The 18,270-nt window shown below is 52.2% G+C and overlaps 2 protein-coding genes across 5 annotated transcripts in view; both read right to left on the bottom strand.

The window, feature by feature from the left end:
• ENOX2 (ecto-NOX disulfide-thiol exchanger 2) overlaps nucleotides 1-14,220 on the bottom strand; it is a 48,682-nt gene extending 34,462 nt beyond the window's left edge. For 2 of the 4 annotated variants that reach the window (XM_042807210.1, XM_042807208.1), the window contains exon 1: nucleotides 14,184-14,220. The gene's annotated coding sequence lies outside the window, so the exon portion shown is untranslated. Of the gene's footprint in view, nucleotides 1-562; nucleotides 656-14,183 lie in introns of those variants that run through there. The other 2 variants (XM_042807209.1, XM_033008534.2) reach the window with 2 other exon arrangements.
• Nucleotides 14,221-16,955: 2,735 nt separating this feature from the next.
• Nucleotides 16,956-17,936, bottom strand: GPR119 (G protein-coupled receptor 119). The gene has a single exon (XM_033008530.1). The coding sequence runs from the start codon at nucleotides 17,934-17,936 to the stop codon at nucleotides 16,956-16,958; it is 981 nt and encodes a 326-aa protein (XP_032864421.1).
• Between the last annotated feature and the right edge of the window lie 334 nt (nucleotides 17,937-18,270).

The raw sequence follows: 18,270 nt of genomic DNA, 5'->3' as shown, positions 1-18,270 counted from the left end.
GCAGCGCACTGCACGTTGGGTTTAGACACGGGTGTCCATCTTTTTGACGGCCATCACCCACCTTAAGAGCTGAGATACCCGACGAGCTTGGAGAACACCAACAGAACTCTTTCTCGTGGAGTGTAGTGACAGGATGAGGGGTAACAGTTTTAAACTAAAAGCAGGTAAATTTAGATGAGCTCTAAGGCAGAAATTCCTCCCTGTGCGGGGGGGGAGGCGCTGGCCCAGGGTGCCCAGAGCAGCTGTGGCTGCCCCCTCCCTGGAAGGGTTCAAGGCCAGGTTGGACGGGGCTGGGAGCCCCCTGGGCTGGGGGAAGGGGGCCCTGCCCGGGGCAGGGGGTGCCACTGGGGGGGCTTTCGGGTCCCTTCCAACCCAAACCAGTCTGTGATTCTTTGATAGCTCACATTTTCCAGGAAGGATCCTGACAGAGACACCAAGGCCCATATGGACCAACAAAGACCAGAATTAGGTTTCAAAAATAGCGCAACTTTTTAAATGTTCACTACCTACAAAGTATACTCTGAAACATCAAGTAACCAACAGTCTATTACTCAAAAATTACTTAGCTGATCACTCGGATGATGGTTTTTTACGTTTCCTGGAAGAATGTGCCAGCAGAATGTGGTCCCAACCACTCCTGGCTCTCTAAAACGGTCTGTTTCTTAAAACTACAGGTAACAAAAAAAAAAATACTTTGTAAACAATTCCAAATTACTGGAGGCTTCAATCATAGAGCTTCAAGTATACAATTAACCACAGCAAGTTTTAGAGAGGTGTACTGCCCTTAACTGAGCACCAAGTTCATTATTCCACTCTGTCATTTTAAGCACTTGCAGGGATGCAAGACTGAAGGGACATTAAAAAATCCAATTAGATTTATCTTTGTCTCAGCAAACTCACCAAACAGTCAATGAAAAAAAAAAAAAAAAAAAAAAAACACCCCAAACCCAAACAAATCCTTTTTGTGGACCCATATAAAGTGATAAAAATAGCTACATTTCTGCTCAGGCTTGCCTATGGTTCCTTGGTGGGGAGGGGGTGGGAAAATCAGCAGAACTACAGGAGTACCGGAGATGACAATTATGCCGTCTCGATGCACTGATGGGCCGAGGCATTTGCACCAAACCTTTCTCTAGGCACACCGCAGCGCCGCAATTCCTGCTCCAGAGGATTCTGCTTCCAAGAGCTTGTTAATAAACATGGTTACTGTGTACGGCTGTAAATAGATGAGAGTGGATAGAGAGAGCCTGAAGGGGCTCTCCTCAGCTACTGAAAGGTGAGAACGCAAGAAGCAGCCAAAAAAAATAAGTACTATTCAGCTGGCAACAACAATAGTCACGCCCGACTACGTAAGATGCCTACGGTGCTGTTTCTTAAATACCCCAAAGTCAAAATATCACTGAGGTCACAAGGACTCAGGAAAACAAATCTCAAATGTAGCAGGTTAAAAATAGAGGGAGGCTGTGTGCAGCAAAGAAAGAGGGAGAAAAGAAAAGGAGCAATTGTAAGATTTACCTCTGTTATCACCCAGCTGATGGAAAAGGCAACATGAAACTCAGAAGTGTGTTTTCTCACGCTTGGGCGTAGGGAAGGACGTGGGCAAGCAGCGATCCAGCCAGACACTCGTGCCACCAGGCCCAAAAGGGATAGACACCCTGCTCTGGCTGAAGACCACACGCCATACAGACACTCAGCATTAACCTACACCTGCACGTTAACATACACCACTCAGGCAATTACCTTCTAACCCACCGAAGAGCAAAGGCAGCCTCTTACTCCAACTATTTCCATCATTAGTTTGAGCTGGGATGCTTGATTGTGCTCGGCAGGATGGGAGGAGCACTCAAATGCTGCATCTGCTCTGATGACTGTGCTGGGGAGGGAGGCAGCCACCTCCAGCAGATGTGAGCTAAGGAGGAGTGGCATACTACATGTGTTCTTTGAAAAAAAAAAAAATGTTATTAATGTATTTTGGGGAAAAAAAAATAAAAACAAACAAACAAACAAACAGACAAACAAAAAAAAAACACAAACAAACCAGATTCCTGAGCTACAGGAGAAACACTGGGGTGCACAGGAAGCAAAGGAAGTTCTCTCAGCCCCACAGCCAGCACCCCGCTAGCCAGGCTGGGAGTCAAGCATAAAAAAGTGCCTGACCCAAGCGACGAGCTCCCACCAGCACAGAGGGGAGGCAGCCCTGCTCCAAGCCACCCAGCGCACCCCGAGCACCCGCGCCGGCCCCGGGCACCTCCTGTGATCCCACACAGCTCACACCCCGGACAGAAACCAGTGCAGCTCCTGGGAAGTGGATAATGTTCTGCTAGGACCCACAGATGCTCCTAATCTTCAGCATCAGGTCCCCCGACCCTGAGCACCCACCGCCTCCCCATCACAAAGTGCAAACCAGCAGGCAACTTGCTGCCGACCAGCTGTGAGCCTGCAAGGGCTCTCCTGCTGTCAGCACGCAGATTAACAAGAGGAGACCTATAAGAGGAGGAGGAGGAGAAGAGACCACGGTGACAGAGAACTGAATTGAGTTATTTATAAGTACTTGTTTCTCTTCTTGACTTCAGATTAAAAATCTGTATGACTGCTTTGCTATACACGGGTCCGAATGAAGAGCTGGCTTACTTCACTGCAGCCTTTTCTGCTGTGACTCTTGCTTGGAAAATGTCAACTTTATGGATGGGCACACAGCGATTTCTAACTGACAACATCCAGACCTCAGGTACTGGCATTAAACACTGCCCTACCCTAACCTAAAAAGAAATTATGTTCCCAGAATTCACCAAGCCCTGTGAAAAGCCCAGGATGGCAGCTCAGTAATTAAAAGCATTTTCTAAGGAATTCTCCTCCTGGTTACCTCCTGCACCAAAAGATCAGCCCGTTCATGACAACTTGTTTAAACAGCTGGCAAGGAGCGAAGGGGAAGGGGACGCTGGTGCAATAGCAACTAAAATACTCTTGAACAGGCACAGGAACATGACTGCTGACTTGGTGATCGGACAAACGCTGTCCCAGAGCTCCCAGTCATTCTCCAGTTAGGGTGGTTAGCAGCACCAGGTTAAGCCTGCAGCAGTTTCTTCCAGGCACGGTATGTCATTAAGAAGAGACAGAGTAAGGAAACCTCAAATCAGCCCCTCAACCTCTTCCTTCCCAGCTGATCCTCACGTTAAGTTTCATTACTGCTCTAGAACCTGTCAAATCTGCTCTGCAGCACCAGGGTGAGTTTGCAGTGCTGGCACCAACTTCTTTGGCACCCCAAATGCACACAGGAGCTGCTGTGCGTGCCCAAGGACCAGCAGCAGAGCTTGGAAAGCACCCTCCAGAATGAGTACTGCAAAGTTTGGAACGGGACCAGTTGCCTAAAAGATGAAGTTGTTCACGTGCAAGAGGCTGAGGTGGATATGAGTGGCAACCTGTCACGGAACATGGAGACTTTTGTTCACCTCGTGTTACTTGCCAACGTCCTGGGCTGAGCAGCAGGCCAGGAATCGCTACGTGCCCATCCATAAAGTTGACTTTTTCCAAGCAAGAGTCACAGCAGAAAAGGCTGCAGTGAAGTAAGCCAGCTCTTCATTCGGACCTGTGTATATCAAAGCAGTCATACAAATTTTTAATCTGAGGCCACTTAAGCCAGGAAGAGAAGACCCCTTGCAGAGTTAAAAACTGTTTGGTTACGTGGTAAAAGCTCATCTGCACACACACAGAGGAGCAGAAAGAGGCAGTGAGGGGTGGGGGAACCTGAATAATACCTGTCTGAACCCAGGCCCATTGCAGGAGAGCCATCAGGCCATTAAAGCCCATACCCAAAGCCCAGAGGAGCACGATGGCAGGTGGGAAGCCAAATTACAGATGCGCAGGAAGGACACTGGCAGGGCCCCAAACAGGGCTGTCCCAGGAGAGCCTCAGCCCCAGCACCCAGGCGGGAAACCCATCCAGGAGTTCAAGCCAAAGCCCCTTTCAGACTTGTACACCAGATGGCTGTGCCATCCTTCAGAGGGACCTCGGGGGGGGGGGTCCCCCCACCGCCGAGGCAGCATTCTCCATACAATACAGAGGGAACCTTGATAACCACCTTTTGAACAGCTGGACATAAAGTCTCATCTTCCAACACAACTTTAAAAGTTGATACCATTTTAAACACACTCCACCGTGCTGCTCAAACACAAGCCTTAGACCTTATGAGATGAGAATGCCGTCATTAGGAGAGGGGTCCCTCCTCCAGCTCGGACATACAGGCATACTGACGCTAAACTGTGCCAATGCTGGTGCTCTACTCCATAAAAATAAACAACGCTATCCAAAAATAGGTAGCAGTCTGTAATGCGTCTCATGTCCCGCTGAATTACTGGGACCTGTGTTTGTGACACTTCAGATCTCCCACCACAACATCTCACATAGCCTCAACTTGCAACTTCAGCGGCTTTTCCCCACGTAGAAGAGGATACCAAGGTCTCGGAGAAGAGGGCTGTTCTCAGTCACACAGCTCTGAGGGCCTTGACAAAACATGTGTCCTCTGTCATACACTAAATTACACCATGCCGTTCCCTCGCTGTGCCCCAGGGTTTCACTGTGATTCCTCCTCCCTTCTCCTCAGAGAAGCTGGGGAAAGTCTTAAGTTTGGGGGTTTTGTTGTTGTTTTTAAACAAAGTAAACTGAGGAAATTATTTTCCTATTAGATTTTTTGGGGTCACACTGACCAGGGAGGAGCTGTGGTGTCTGGACACAGAGTGTGTTCTGTCAGGGTCATGCTCACCTGAACACAGTAGGAAGTCACATAAGACGAATGCTACAAGTCGGGTCAATGCTTTTAAGTTTTCTAATTTTGGATGAAAATAAAGACCTGGAGTTCTGCAGTTACATGGTTGCCTGCTCTTCTAGATGACATTTTGCAGGCCTACAGATCTCCAGGATCATCTAAACACCGACACCTTAAGCCAGCCACTGAAAATTTCTGCAAGCCACAACATGCTGTAGCACACCTACGTACTTTCCTTGCAGAGAACACTGCTGTCCCACATATCTCTGAAGAACAGTAAGAAATGGTTTGCTAGCATATGGACCAAGGCTTCCACTGCAAGCTTATGAAGCTGACTTTTAATTTGCTACTTAGTAGGCAGCAAATATAAAGAATGCTAAACAGGCATAATACGATCACAGTGCGCCATGCCAGGAACATATCATGCTGCTGCAGTCCACGCAAGCCATGGGCAAGAGTCCTGCTGAAAGCCCCCGTGAGTTGGAATTACAATAATCAAGTTATGCCATCAAAAGGGGGATGCGCTCATAATGGCTGTGGCATTGCCAGGAGAAATAAAACAGCAACCTGAACACGTTGTACAGCTGGAGCTTTTGGAGCGGCACGCAGACATCAGAAAGAGACAGCTATTACAAGAATACTGTAAAAGCAAAAGCAAGATTTTCATCCAACAGTCACAGGACCATTAGACCAACAAGCGACGATGTTGCAGCAGAGGATGGGGTGACTCTAAGCTGCCCTTACAGGGGGGAGAACAGTTTCCCACCCAGCTGACAGCAATCTGCACAGCCCATTTAGAGCACAATTCCGCTCACCGAGGAGCATTTCGAACCAACCCGCGTTTGGTCACAGGAGCCACGCCACTGCCAGCGGTGACAACTCGTCATTCACTGCAAGCCAAGACACAGCTGGCCAGCTCAGACATGCTACCATGGGGAGGAATGAAGCCCAGGCCTCCAGTCGGGCACCACAACACAGCAAAGCTGCTGAAGGACAGACCAGCTGTGAGGCACGACCCAGAGCCCATCAGCCGGACCCCTACCTGCTCGCCATCAACAGCAGTAGGACGTGACGCTGCTCATACCGTCCCAACAGCTCACCAAGAAACACAAAGCACAATCCACAGGCAAGAAACACACACCGCAAAAATCACAAAGAGCTACCGTTGGTGTCATGTTCTCTGATAAAGAGGCAAAGCCGAACAGAGTATTTCGGATCCTGCATTCCATCAGTTAACTTTTGTGTTCAAAACAGACTTGAAACTAATGGAAATACCACTAGCAGGTCCAAAGCTATCTCAAATAAAACAAAACTCTGCTCAAGGGTTCAGATCAGAACAGACCGGTGAGTGGTGACTCTCCGGGAAACCCAACCGTTCTCTTCTCCAGAAGCAAATCACAGAATATCTCTCACTGGGAGGGATCTCTGGAGATCACCAGTCCAACCCCCCGGCCCAAAGCAGTGCCAGCTCCTGCATGTTGTGCAGGGCACTGTCCAGTTGGGTCGTGAATATCAACAAGGACAGAGACTCCACCACCTCCCTGGGCAAGCTGTTCCAGTGCTTGACCACCCTCACGGCAGGCAAAGTTCTCATGTTTAGTTTAATTTTCTTGTATTTTGATGTGTGCCCTTTGACCTTTCACTGGGCACCACTGAGATGACTCTGACTTCATCTTCTCTACTCTTTCCCATCAATGTGTATTTGAACACGTTGCTGAGACTCCCTCTGCCCCCACCCCAAGCTTTCTCTTCTCCCGGTTAAACAATCCCAGCTCACTCAGAGTGTCCTCACTAACAGATACTCCAATCCCTTCACCCCATTAATTACCCTCCATCGGCCTCACTCGAGAACATCCATGACTCTAATACTGGGGAGTCCAGAACTGGACACAGCACTCAGGGGTGACTCCACCGATGCCAAGGGGAAGGATCCCCTCCCCTGACCTGCTGGCAATGCTCAACCCAGTGCAGCCCAGGATGCTGCTGAGCTCCTTTGCCACAAGGGTACATGTTGGTTCATGTTCAACTTGATGTCAACGAGAACGCTCAAGACCTTTTTCACAAAGCTGCTTTCCAGCAGTTTGTTCCCAGCATGTACCAGTACATGGAGTCATCCCTGCCCAAGGTGAGGGACTCTCGTCATAGGAACTGCCTAAGGGTGACAGTAACATTAAAGCTCAGGGGAGTGGTTTTGGGGGAAAGGCAGGTGAAGCCCAGTGTGAGATGAATGACTACCTAAAGGAGGAGGATGCATTCAGCTCAGTGTTACTTCAACAAATGCATTTCTAACTACCAACATACATGTGCCACCTATGAGAGATGGGGGCAAAATCCACCAAAAGCATCATAATGACAACCGGAGACACTCCTGGGAGAACAGACTGTGGACTTGCTCCAGACACTTCATGAATGTCCCACTGCAAAAAAAAATTATTATTTATGGGCTCTCCATTAAACGTAACCAGATATGCTCTCTAACAGATGCAACACATGATCCCTAGACGTGAATGCAGCAACATTTTTTGTGCTGGTACAAATTCATGGTGTCAGATTAATGCTCAAAGGTGACCACACAGGGCGTGATTAAGGCACCAGTACCAGGAATCCAGATCCAGGTTTGCTGTCTCATCAAGCCATGGCTCAGGTCATCCTATTTGAGAGGCCACACCAAGAACAGCAAAGAGGTCAGAGTTAAAACCATTGGTTTGTTCCCACTGTAGGATTTGGGCTTGAGGTTGAAAACAAAACGTGTAACAACAGTCATGTCTTACAGAGCAATCCTAAAATAGCCACACCAGTACAATGAAGGGACAAGACTATGAACGAAACCAAAAATTACTTTATTGCTCTCAGACTTCCAGAACTGGTGACTGATTTTCCCGTAGCCTTTTCTCCAACTGACATCTCACAGGCCAGTGATGCACTTTGAGGCAGTGCTGAGGCAGCAAGGATTCCTTCCTGTGATGCCCTACATTAGGGCCCAAGATTTAAAGAGCTAAAATGCAGTTGTTTCAAATCAAGCTTCATGTCCAAAACCATTACCAAATTGATGAGGAAAGGAGGAAAGTTTGCACCTCTGCTGTGAAACTTCATTCCAATTTACAGCTTTTTTCTTCTGAACCAATTACTTCTCAACACAAGAACTGGTTTAGAGCTACCCTTCTCATTCGATACGTTCCTCCATAGTGCCTAAACCTCTTCAAAAAGTAGAAATAGGACTTCCTTGGTTTTAAAACTAACTCTCTGCATTTACAGCTTCATACAAGTGCTCTGGAAAAGAAGTCCACTGCTGTCCTTATACAGCCTCAGACTAGAATTCCGTAAGTCAGAAATATTCAGAAGTTACAGAAAATGGAAGTTGATAAGATCATGAACTGCAATGTATTTTTCCTTGCAGGATCAGGCTGGAAGCTGAGTAGCTCCTTCACAAGCCATACACAAAAATGAATGTATTTTTCTGGGTAGTGTTGTCTAGAAACAGCTCTAGAGAGAATGCAGTTACTCTCAGTCCCACTCACACGAGAGATCCTGGTAGCTCCTCCAACAAGGATTTCCAGGATCCCAAGACCTACTTCCACAGGCACTTTGCCCTGTTTTGCTCCAGGCTCTGTGAGCAGAGAAAGCCAGGAGCTACTGCTGATGGTCGCTGAGCTGCATTCACCTACAGAAACTCTCATTTACTTAACCACACAGGTCCGGACCTCTGCGAGGGTGGTTGTGGTGAGCAGTAAGTCCCCGTGCACAGGAACAAGGCGCTTGTCAGCCACCAGCTGGGAGGCTCTGGGTGGAGGCACCCACACAACTCAGCCTTGTCCTTGCCTGCCGGTCACCAGGGTCCCCCAAGACGGGACGAGCTACCAACCATAGGCTCGTTATGGCCCACTCAATACAGAGGAGCAAAAAGCCTTGGGAAAGCTTTGCTCTCACTTCCCCAAGATGAAGAAAGAATAAATGACCCACAAAAGAAAAGACTAGTATTGAAAAGCGGGCAACGGAAGCAGTAAAAAAAAAAGCGGGCACCTTGTGGCTCTCTTGCAGTATGGAGTTTGCTCCAAGAATTAAAGCAAGCCAGAGAGAAGATTTCCAATGCACTTTAGAGCAAGAAACCCCTCATGATGTCAGATTCCCCACCCTACAACTGGTAAATGCCATGGACAGCAGCCACCTTCAGAACAGACTGCCTCTCTTCCATCATTTCAGCAAACTGCCGTTCAGCTTGAGCTCCAACAACATCCCACCGACACAAAGAACATGCACAGAAAAAAGCTGAAGCTGCAGAAAAACTCCTCTCCTGGGCACAGAGCAGGATAAAAGCTGGCAAAATCAGCCAGTATGACTGTGAGGTGTGAGCACAAGCACCCTCCCTTCTTCGCACCAACCTTAACAAAGCATCCTTGGCTATTTGGGGCTGGTCTGCTCAGGAAGGAAGGGACCACCAGCACAGGAGCAAGTCTCAACGTTTTAACCACTTTCACTGGGGCAGAAATTAGCAGATTTCTGCATCTGCAGTGAAGTGCTACACAGAAGGGAAGGCAGAGGAGGAGAAGAAAAATTAGGGGTTTCAGCGTGTCAGACCTGTGTCAGCATTTCTAGAGAGCCATACATGACACAGGCATGAGCATGCCCTCCACCTCCAACCACACCCAGTACGTATCTCCAGGGATTTTCAGAAGAATGAATTTTCAGGAACAAGATAGCAGCAGCTGCCATAATGCAGTCAGTAAAAATTTGAGAAAAAAAAAAAAAAAAAAAAAAAAAATCAACTTGGACCAGAAGATTCCTCACTAGAAAAATGGCCTGGGAAAAGGAGAAAGTGAAGATGCTTAAAGACGAGCAGAAAATGACTATCAGCAACTCCTCTCACACAGCAGCAGCAGGTTGCTATAGGTGGTCTTCACCTCTGGAAATAGATGCTGAGTTGTGTCTTATGGATAAACACGCAGCAGTTTCCCCACTGTCCTAAACAGCGTTAACAATGCACGGCCTGTCCCTCTGGGCAGGTATCGATTCGGTTGCTGCTGGTGCTATATATGGCTGTAGCTTTCACAGCACACGTTTAGAAAGGGCCTGGATAGAGGCAGGAAAGATCTCAATGTTCCAGGCATAAATCAAGGCAAGTATCTACTCTCACCGGGTCCTGTGCCAGACCCTGGACAGGACTTCATTTTCCAACCGCTAGTTCCTGCTAATAGAGCTTGGTCATTTGCCTTAATGACCAGCAAAAAAAAAAAAAAAAAAAAAAAAAAAAACAGAAATAGTCAGCAACATGACCTGAAAAGCACTATTTTACAGATCATTCCTATTACCAGAGCTGAACACGCTGACAACACTTCTACCCAAAGCACGGGTTTGTGCAGCTCACATTGTATAGGAAAACAAGACCCCAACAGGGCTTCCACTCCAAGATTTCTGCAAAATCTTCCCTGCTGGGTTTACTAATGTTCAATCGAATGACCGCAGGAGCTCTGACCACGAGCCTAGCACAGCTTCAGAGGCACACACACCAGCTCGCCAGGAGGGAACCGCACGCCCCGACAACAACCTCGCGCTGCTGCCGCTCAGACACTCCAACAGTTTTCTTGACATCCAACTAGTTAATAAGAAGCGGGTACACAAATCTCTGCCCCGTAACTCAAAGAAAAAAAACCTAGCAACAGGTACTCTGACACATTCACATACCTAAAAGCATTTTAATGATACACTTAAAACCATGTTATATTATGCCCAGTCATCAAACCTCTCTCTTAGCCAGCATCAAGAGGAACTTAAGAAATGGGCTGACACAGGCTTTGCTATAAATATGGATTTACCTATTGCCAACATTGGCAAATATGAAATAAGTATTGCTCAGCCTGAACAGGGGTCCCTTTTCTTTTTTGCATGTTTAGAAATAAACTGGATTCCAGGACACAACCTGCCATCTGATTACATATTACTTCTTTTAAGCTCTAAAGAAATGCGCTTTAGAAGAAAGCGAAGTACAGAGCATCTGCAGTAATCAATTAGAAAACAGAGAAAGCAGCAAAGAGGGGAAAGAAGAGAAAGTACTGAGGCTTTGAAGATACATTTTGATACCAACCATTTGCTTTCCAAGACTAGCCCCCAGGTTCAAAAACTACTGTTGGGCTTGTGCACTCTTCTCTACTGTACTCCCGCCTTGAGTGTCATGGTTAGAGCTTTATTATCACCAGTTTGACCCAGAAGCAGGCTAGGCACACTGATGAGACCAGCAGACTTTTGATAGTTAAGTTCTCCATATCAACTCCATTTAATCCTATGTGCTAACAGGAGAAACACACTTTCAAGGAAAGCACACAAAACGGGTCCTTTACCTGCGTACTGCACGAGAAACATGGCAAGATGCTGATCATATTCCAGTATTTCAGCCAGTTCTCCTGCCGCTCCCAGCTTGTTTATTTGTTTAAAAGATGGAGTCCAGGGTTGAGCTCCCACGCTCAGCACGGCTCCACACAAGCCTCCGAGATCCAGCTACGAGCGCAAAAGGAAAGTTGGGTGCTGTGGACAGTAAAACTACCACAGCACTGCCCCGCGGGCGGGCAGCGACAAGCCGGGCATCGAGAGCACAGGCTGGGACTGGGGCTGGCAAACGGCGGCTGCACGTGTCACCATCAGTCTCCAGTGACTGACACGGGTCGGCGGATCCTGGGATGTGGGGGACGGAGGTGGACGAGCAGGTGGAGAAGCGATTAGCAGCAAGTACATCTGAATTTGCAAGGGATTTCATACATCAGTGCTTTTAAGCGCTGGCGCGCAGTTAAGTAAACCCTGTTTGCATGCCTGAGATTAGTTGCCTTTGCACAGAAAGATTAAGTTCTGGTAATCCTTGACAGTAAGAGGCACGCTGCTCACTTTCCTTGACTCTGGAAGCTTGTACTCAGAAAAAAAAAATATTAACGTCAGACAAACTAATTATTCTAGCAGGGCACTGTAAAAAACAAAACAAAACAAAAAAAAAAACAGAGTCCCTTTCTTCTTTGACCCTGAAAACACAGCACTCAGTAACACCAAAGGGCTATCTGCAGTGTTTTCAAGTTAACTGCATATTTTAACAAATATATATCCACAGCAGCAAAAACACAGAGATTTGATCAAGTCTAGTTTAGCTGTGTCATTTGCTTACCATTATAATCCAACAAAGTAAAAAAATTCTTTACCAGTGTTTGTATGCTGGAGCAGACCCAAACACTCAACTGTGTTTGCTTCCCTATGGGCAGTCCTCACCAACCACCCCAGCCGTCACTCCAAATTACTAAAAATATTACATGGACTGTTTTTAGGATCCTTGCATGGCTCTGTCAAACCTCCTCCCCTCTTGACACAATGTCCAGAAACCGTTCTGCACTAACACTGGGATTTAGAGGGGGTGAGCAGCTCATCCTCCATCACCTGAGGTGCAGAGCAGGCAGCTCCAGGCTGAGAGGGGACACGTCCAACCCCATCCATCATATCCCTCCCCATCTTGTCAACCTCACAGCATGCACCGCTTTAGAACAAATGGTCAAAATCTCACCGTTTTAGAAATACATTTTTGAAAGGCTAGGAGAAGAAGCCTGTCAGGCAAAGGGACGCAGGACTAACTGCACAGACCTGCTGGGAAAAAAAAAAATAAAGGAAGAAGAAAAAAAGAGAGACGTCCCAAAGAAAACTCTGGCAGAGGTAGCAATCAGGATTAGCAGAAAATCCTAGTGCAAAAGCCTGGACTGAGGGGCGAGTGCTGCTCCCCAGACGAGAGCCTCGCAGAGAGGCAGCACCAGCACAAGAACTTGGCCAGGTTGGACGCGGCTCTGAGCAACCTGGGCTGGTGGAAGGCGTCCCTGCCCATGGCAGGGGGGTTGGAACCAGATGGTCTTTAAGGTCCCTTCCCACCCAAACCATCCAGTGAGTCTCTGACCTGAACAGCTTTGTCTTGGCCGAGAGCAGAGCAGCTGGATGCAGTGGGAAGGCGGCACTTTGGGACAGGCACGTTGGCACTGGAAGAATGTCAGCAGCAAAGGTGGGGATTAGGGGAGAAATCTCACACCATCTTTGGAAGGTGCACAGAATGCCTCTCTAGCAACACCTTATCTTTGAAATTACTCAGAGATTGAACTTCATCCTTTCCACGAGCTCAAGTCACCCGTACCAAAAACATGACCTTAAGCTAAGAAACCTGACCTTACAGCCGCTCAGACAGAGCTTTCAACAACTTAAGGCAGGGGGCTTTTTAATTAGATGTCACGAAATCCCTCAAACAAAACATTAAGAAACAGAAAAAACAACCAGTCAGCTTCCACAGTGAGAAAGAGGCGAAAGGCTGGAGTAAGAAGGAATGAAAGTCTGACGGAAAAAACCCTACCACAGCTTGCCTTAGCATTTTATCCACCATCTCACGGCTCTGATGCAACATTCTGCAGGCTGGAAAAATACAGTGTCTGATTATTGTAGCTGTGCAAGTGAAGTATGGGGGAGCTAGAAAGCCTGTGGACTAATGAGTAATTTACCCAAGGGCCAACACGTTTGTGTAACATGTTTGTGACAAACATGTGGCACCAAAGAACAAAAGCATTCCTACGCAGCGTGATCTGTATATACGTCGCTGTTAACAGCTGGACCTCGCACACACACCCAATCTACAAGTAAAGTAATTAAGACAGGGAGAAGCACATAAAGAAATTCGAACATGACGCCTGAGGAACCAAATAAATGTGTTCGTGCACATATATATGAATCGTAGTCAAAAGATCTTTGTGTGGAGCTGCGGGAGGGTCACAGCCCACCGGCAGCTGTGGTTCCTGGTACGAGCGTGCCCAAACCCAACGGCACATCCTACGGACGGTCTGGCTGGAGCAGAACGGACCCAGAACAGGCTGAGTTACAGCGCAGGGCAAGGGCTGAGCCTGCCCAGGGACGGGCTGGGAGAGAACACAACCAACAACACTCAACCAGTTACACCCGGCGGGCGAGAAGCTGCTGCCACCTCCGTCCCCCCCCTCCCCGTGCAAACCAACCGCTCCTGGAGCGCCAGAAGCGGCCAGTCCGGCCAGTAAACGCAACTCCTCCCCCCGCTCTCCTCCCCCCGCCTCACATTTTAATTACTTTTAATTACCCCCGAGCCCCGACGACAGCCCGGAGACACCCCCCCACACACCGGGAGCGGCCTCCCCGCCGGCCCCGGGCCGCCCCGGCGGGCAGGCCGGCCCCTCAGCCGCCGGCTCCGCGCCCGCTGCCGCCCCTCACCAACCGGGGGGGGGGGGAACCGGCAGCAGAGACCCGGGCCTGAGCCCGAGCCGCCGCCGGGCAGCCGCGGGGCCCTCCCAGTGCCGCCGTTCGAGGTCGATTGGGGGTTTTCTGGGGGTTTTCTGGGGGTTTTCTGGGGGTTTTCTGGGGGTTCTCCCGCCCGGGGCCGCGGCCCCTCACTCACCGCCCGGCCCGGCCGCTGCCGCCCTCCGCCCGCACTCGCCCCGCCCACCGCCGCCCCGCCGCCCCCACCCATTGGCCGCCGCCACGCTAGGGGGCGGGGCGCTGCGCGCACAGCACGCCGGGACGGGGGCAGGCCGTGAGCGGCCGTTCCCGCCGCCCCCGGGGCCATGGCCGCCCTCTGCGGCCTACCCGCCCGCCACTGGGCCCAGCCCTGGAGACCCCGGGCAGGCCGGTAGACCCCCCGCAGCGGGGCGATGCCCTGCCCGCCTTCACCGGCCCCGGCGGCTCCCCCCTCAGAACACCTGCAGCCCCGGCCCCCCCCCCCGGCTCACCGGCGGTAGAGAACAGGCTGAGAGAAATGCGGTTTATTCGGCTGAAGGGCAGCGAGCAGGGGGAGTGCTCTTTGTCTCTCCCTCTTTTTCCCCTTGGGGCAGGATTAACCTGGCCCTCCTCAGCCCCCCCCCCGGCTTCTGAATCGTCCAGCCATGCTCCTGTGGCCTCCCTGCAGCGCCTGGGTGACACAGGGTGCTGGGGACCCGCAGTCACCGCCTGGCTGGAGCAGCAGTGGCAGAGCCGGGGGGGACAGATCCTCTCAAGGACTAGAGATGGCAGCAGGCAGGGCCTCATGAGAAACAGTTGCTGGTCCACACCATCCCAGCGGGGCCTGGAAGCACCTCCCAGGAACGGAGCCCCAAATACTCCAGCCTGCGAGCATCCACTCCAGCCTGCGAGCATCCCCTCCAGCCCAGGGCTTGGAGAGAAGAGACACAGCTCAGTGCGAGGGCGCGGATGCTTTGCAAGGGATCCTCCGCTGCAGGGAGATGCTGTGTTTCAAGCTGCACCGTGCCCTCCACCCGCACAGCAGCTTGGCAGAAGTGTTCCCGTGGCACTGAGGAGGCTGCCCGAGCCGCCATCCCCACTGCGGATGGGGTCACTGCAGACCCACACGGCCAGGGCTCCTGCTCCCGTGGCTAACACTGGCCCGGAGCTGCAGCCTCACCTGGTTCTGTGCCCGGGCACAAACGCTGCCGAGGGCTGGCCCCGCTCCGCAGGCAGCAGGACTGCGGCAGAGGCGGCAGGCAGCAAGCTCGGGAAGCAGCAAGGGGCCCACGTGCAAAGCGCCCACGTTCACACCGGGTCCCCACCCGCGGCGCTCGCTGCGGGAGGCATGTCCGAGGGAGGCAGAGGATGGCTTCGGCGTCATCAGAGGCTCAGCGAGGGCGGGTCGGCTTCACAAAGCAACAGCTGGTGGAGCTCAGGCGTCACCAAGAACAGGCAGCAAACGTACCGTACAGGCGGATGATGTGTTGATCCCCAGAACTGAGTCAGACTGGATCCGCCTACTAGATCCACCTGCGAGGCCACGGTCCACCCCCAGAGCCAGGTCTGCTCCCCAGGGCCCTTCTCACAGGCTCATTCCACGTTGTACAAGTAGGAGCAGCATCCGCTGCGTGGGGTTTGGTCTGGGGCCTTTCCCACGCAGAGGTGAATGCCACAGAGGGCCCTGTGGTTTGGGTTTTTTTAAAGGCACTTTTATTTTTGCCTCTTGCGGTAGGATGGGAAAGGCCTCAGGACCAAGGCAGGCTCTGGGTGCGTACCAGCCACAGTCTTGAGCCTTCATGTCTTCCACCTCTGTCATTTACCCCACCGGTAACAACTGCTGGTTTAAGCACAGCACCCTCCTTGTCAGATTAGGGTATGTTCCTAGCTAAGAAACCTCTTTTAAGGGAAATTTTCTTGCCCTGTGGATTAAACGGACATGATTTTATGAGAAGCAATTAAGCAGCATCATAGCCCCTGGCAGGGTCAGCAGCCTGGCGCTGGCTGCAGCGTGGCAAGGCGCGCAGCAGTGCTCCCATGGGATCAGGGACCCTTGCAGAGCCACATCCAGCCCTACAGTCCTGGTGGGACAACGCAGCCCTCCCGCCCGGGGCTTCCCCTGCCTCCAAGGCAGCTGGTCCTCCCGCTCCTTTGCCCCGGCTCAGCGTTCAGCCAGTTACTCATTAACTCACTTTACAGCCCAAGCCAAACAGCAACAGCAGAACCCGTGCTGCCCTGCAGCTCTGCCCGGTGTTCAGCGCCTGGGGCTGCTCTGCGCTGGCCCTGCCAGCTCCTGTGGAACAGCAGGAGCCCACCCCAGACCCGTTACCCCTCGCCTCTGCCTCGGGTGGGCACAGCCCGGAGCGGAGGTGATGGGTTTGGGGGACGGCCCGGGCTGCAGCTCTAGGAGCATGAGTTCGGTTTAGGAAGGGCAGCGACTGGGAGCGCTTGTGGTCCAGGATAGATTTCGGACACGCACACACCTCCCAGCCGCTGCCACCCGGGCCGGGAGCCTAAAGGTGACCGAGCCACTGCTGTGCGAGCAGCCCCGGCGCTCGTCACCCAGAGAGCTGGCGCTGCGGGCGGAGGGGAGGGCAGCTGGATCCCAGGGCTGGGCAGGGGCAGGCGGGCAGCGATGGGTGAAGGATCCTCGCCCGCAGAGCGAGCGCTGAGGGCTTGGTCCCAGCAGACACAAGGCTGCTCTTGCGGAGGCTCTCCAGGCAGAATCGAGCGTGCGCCACGCACCTGCAATTTGGGGTGCCTGGGGCTGGTGCAAAACGGGCCGTGCTGTGGCTCTGGGGTCAAGGCTGGAATCTGGCTGTGCTGGTGACTGGGAATTAACGTCCAGATTGGTCCCACTCTGTCTGTGATCTCCACAGCTGGAGAGCCCCAAGTTCATGGTCACGATGCAGGAGACGAGCTGGAAAGCCGGTGACAGCCGCTCCTCACCGTGTCAGTCCTGGAGCCGCAGGCAGGACACAGTGGGGAGAGACTTGGTGCCCCTGTCAGGGAAACGGCAGCCGTTCCCCAGGTGAAGGAGGACCTTCCTCTTCACGCCTGCGGCCAGCTGGGAGAGCTGGAGCCGCACGTCCTTCTGCCAGTAGGAGTAGAGCAGGGGGTTCAGGAGGGAGTTGCACAGTCCCAGCAGCCAGAGGTAGTTCTCGATGACTTTGTAGGGGAAGCACTCAGCACAGACCGTTTGCACGACGCTGGCGACGAAGAACGGCAGCCAGGACAGCGTGAAGCACCCGATCAGCACGGCGACGGTGCGCATGGCCTTCACGTCGCTGGTGGTGCGGGATGGGGGGCAGCCCCCCGCCAGCCCTGCGTGCTCCACTTCCTGGATATGCTGCACGTGCACAGAGGCAACCTTCAGCATGTCGCAGTAGAGATAAATGAAGAGAAAGAGCGCTGGGAAGAAGCCGACGCAGAAGACTGTGAGCATGTAGGTGGGGTGGAAGACCCCGAAGAAGGAGCACTTCTCATGGGTGGAGACCTTCTGAAAGCAGGGGGTGAGGACTGGGAGGAAGCCGATGATGGCAGCAACCAGCCAGAGCCCCACCAAGCGCACCCCGACCCGCAGGCCCGTCACCAGCTGGAAATAGTGGAAAGGCTTCCTGATTGCCAGGTGCCTGTCGCACGCAACCAGAATCAGGGATAGGATAGAGGCAGCAGAAGAGGACGTCACGAAAGCCATTCTCAGGATGCAGAAGATCTGGGGAGGATAAAAGGGCTGGGAAAACTCATCCATGACCAGACCCACAACCGTGAAGCCGACCATGGCATCCGCAACGGCGAGATTGAGGACGAAATAGAGCCCCTTGGAGCCGCTCTTCTGGATGAGGCGGAGGAGGGCGATGACCACCAGCGCGTTGGTGGTGATGATGAGCGCGGCCAGCACGGCGAGGATGACCCCCAGGGCTGAGCCAGCCATGGCTGTCCCCCTGTGGGCCACAGCCCGAGGAGGTCCCCAGCACGACTCTAGGGCATCCCTCACCTGGGGCTTCTCGGCGCGCACAGCTCGGCAGCCAGGCAGCAGCGAGCGCGGGCCCTCGCTCTCCGGTGCGGCGAGCCCTGGCTGCAGCGGCGTCGCTCGGGGCTGGGGAGCCCGGCTCTGCGGGCGGGAAGGGACCGGTGCACTCACAGCACCCGCCGTGCCCGCGGAGGTCCCTCCCCTCCAGCCACGTTTCCAGACAACCCTGGAGCAGGGCGCTGAGCCGCGAGCGCCTGGGCAGGAAGCTGCCACGATGGCACACGGGGTGGTGGAC

This window comes from Tyto alba, unplaced genomic scaffold (assembly GCF_018691265.1).
Source record: "Tyto alba isolate M040663 unplaced genomic scaffold, T.alba_DEE_v4.0 Super-Scaffold_5, whole genome shotgun sequence".
Classification (NCBI taxonomy): Eukaryota; Metazoa; Chordata; class Aves; order Strigiformes; family Tytonidae; genus Tyto; species Tyto alba.
The sequence above is the reverse complement of the archived record's forward strand: the minus strand, read 5'-3'. Positions and strand labels throughout refer to the sequence as shown.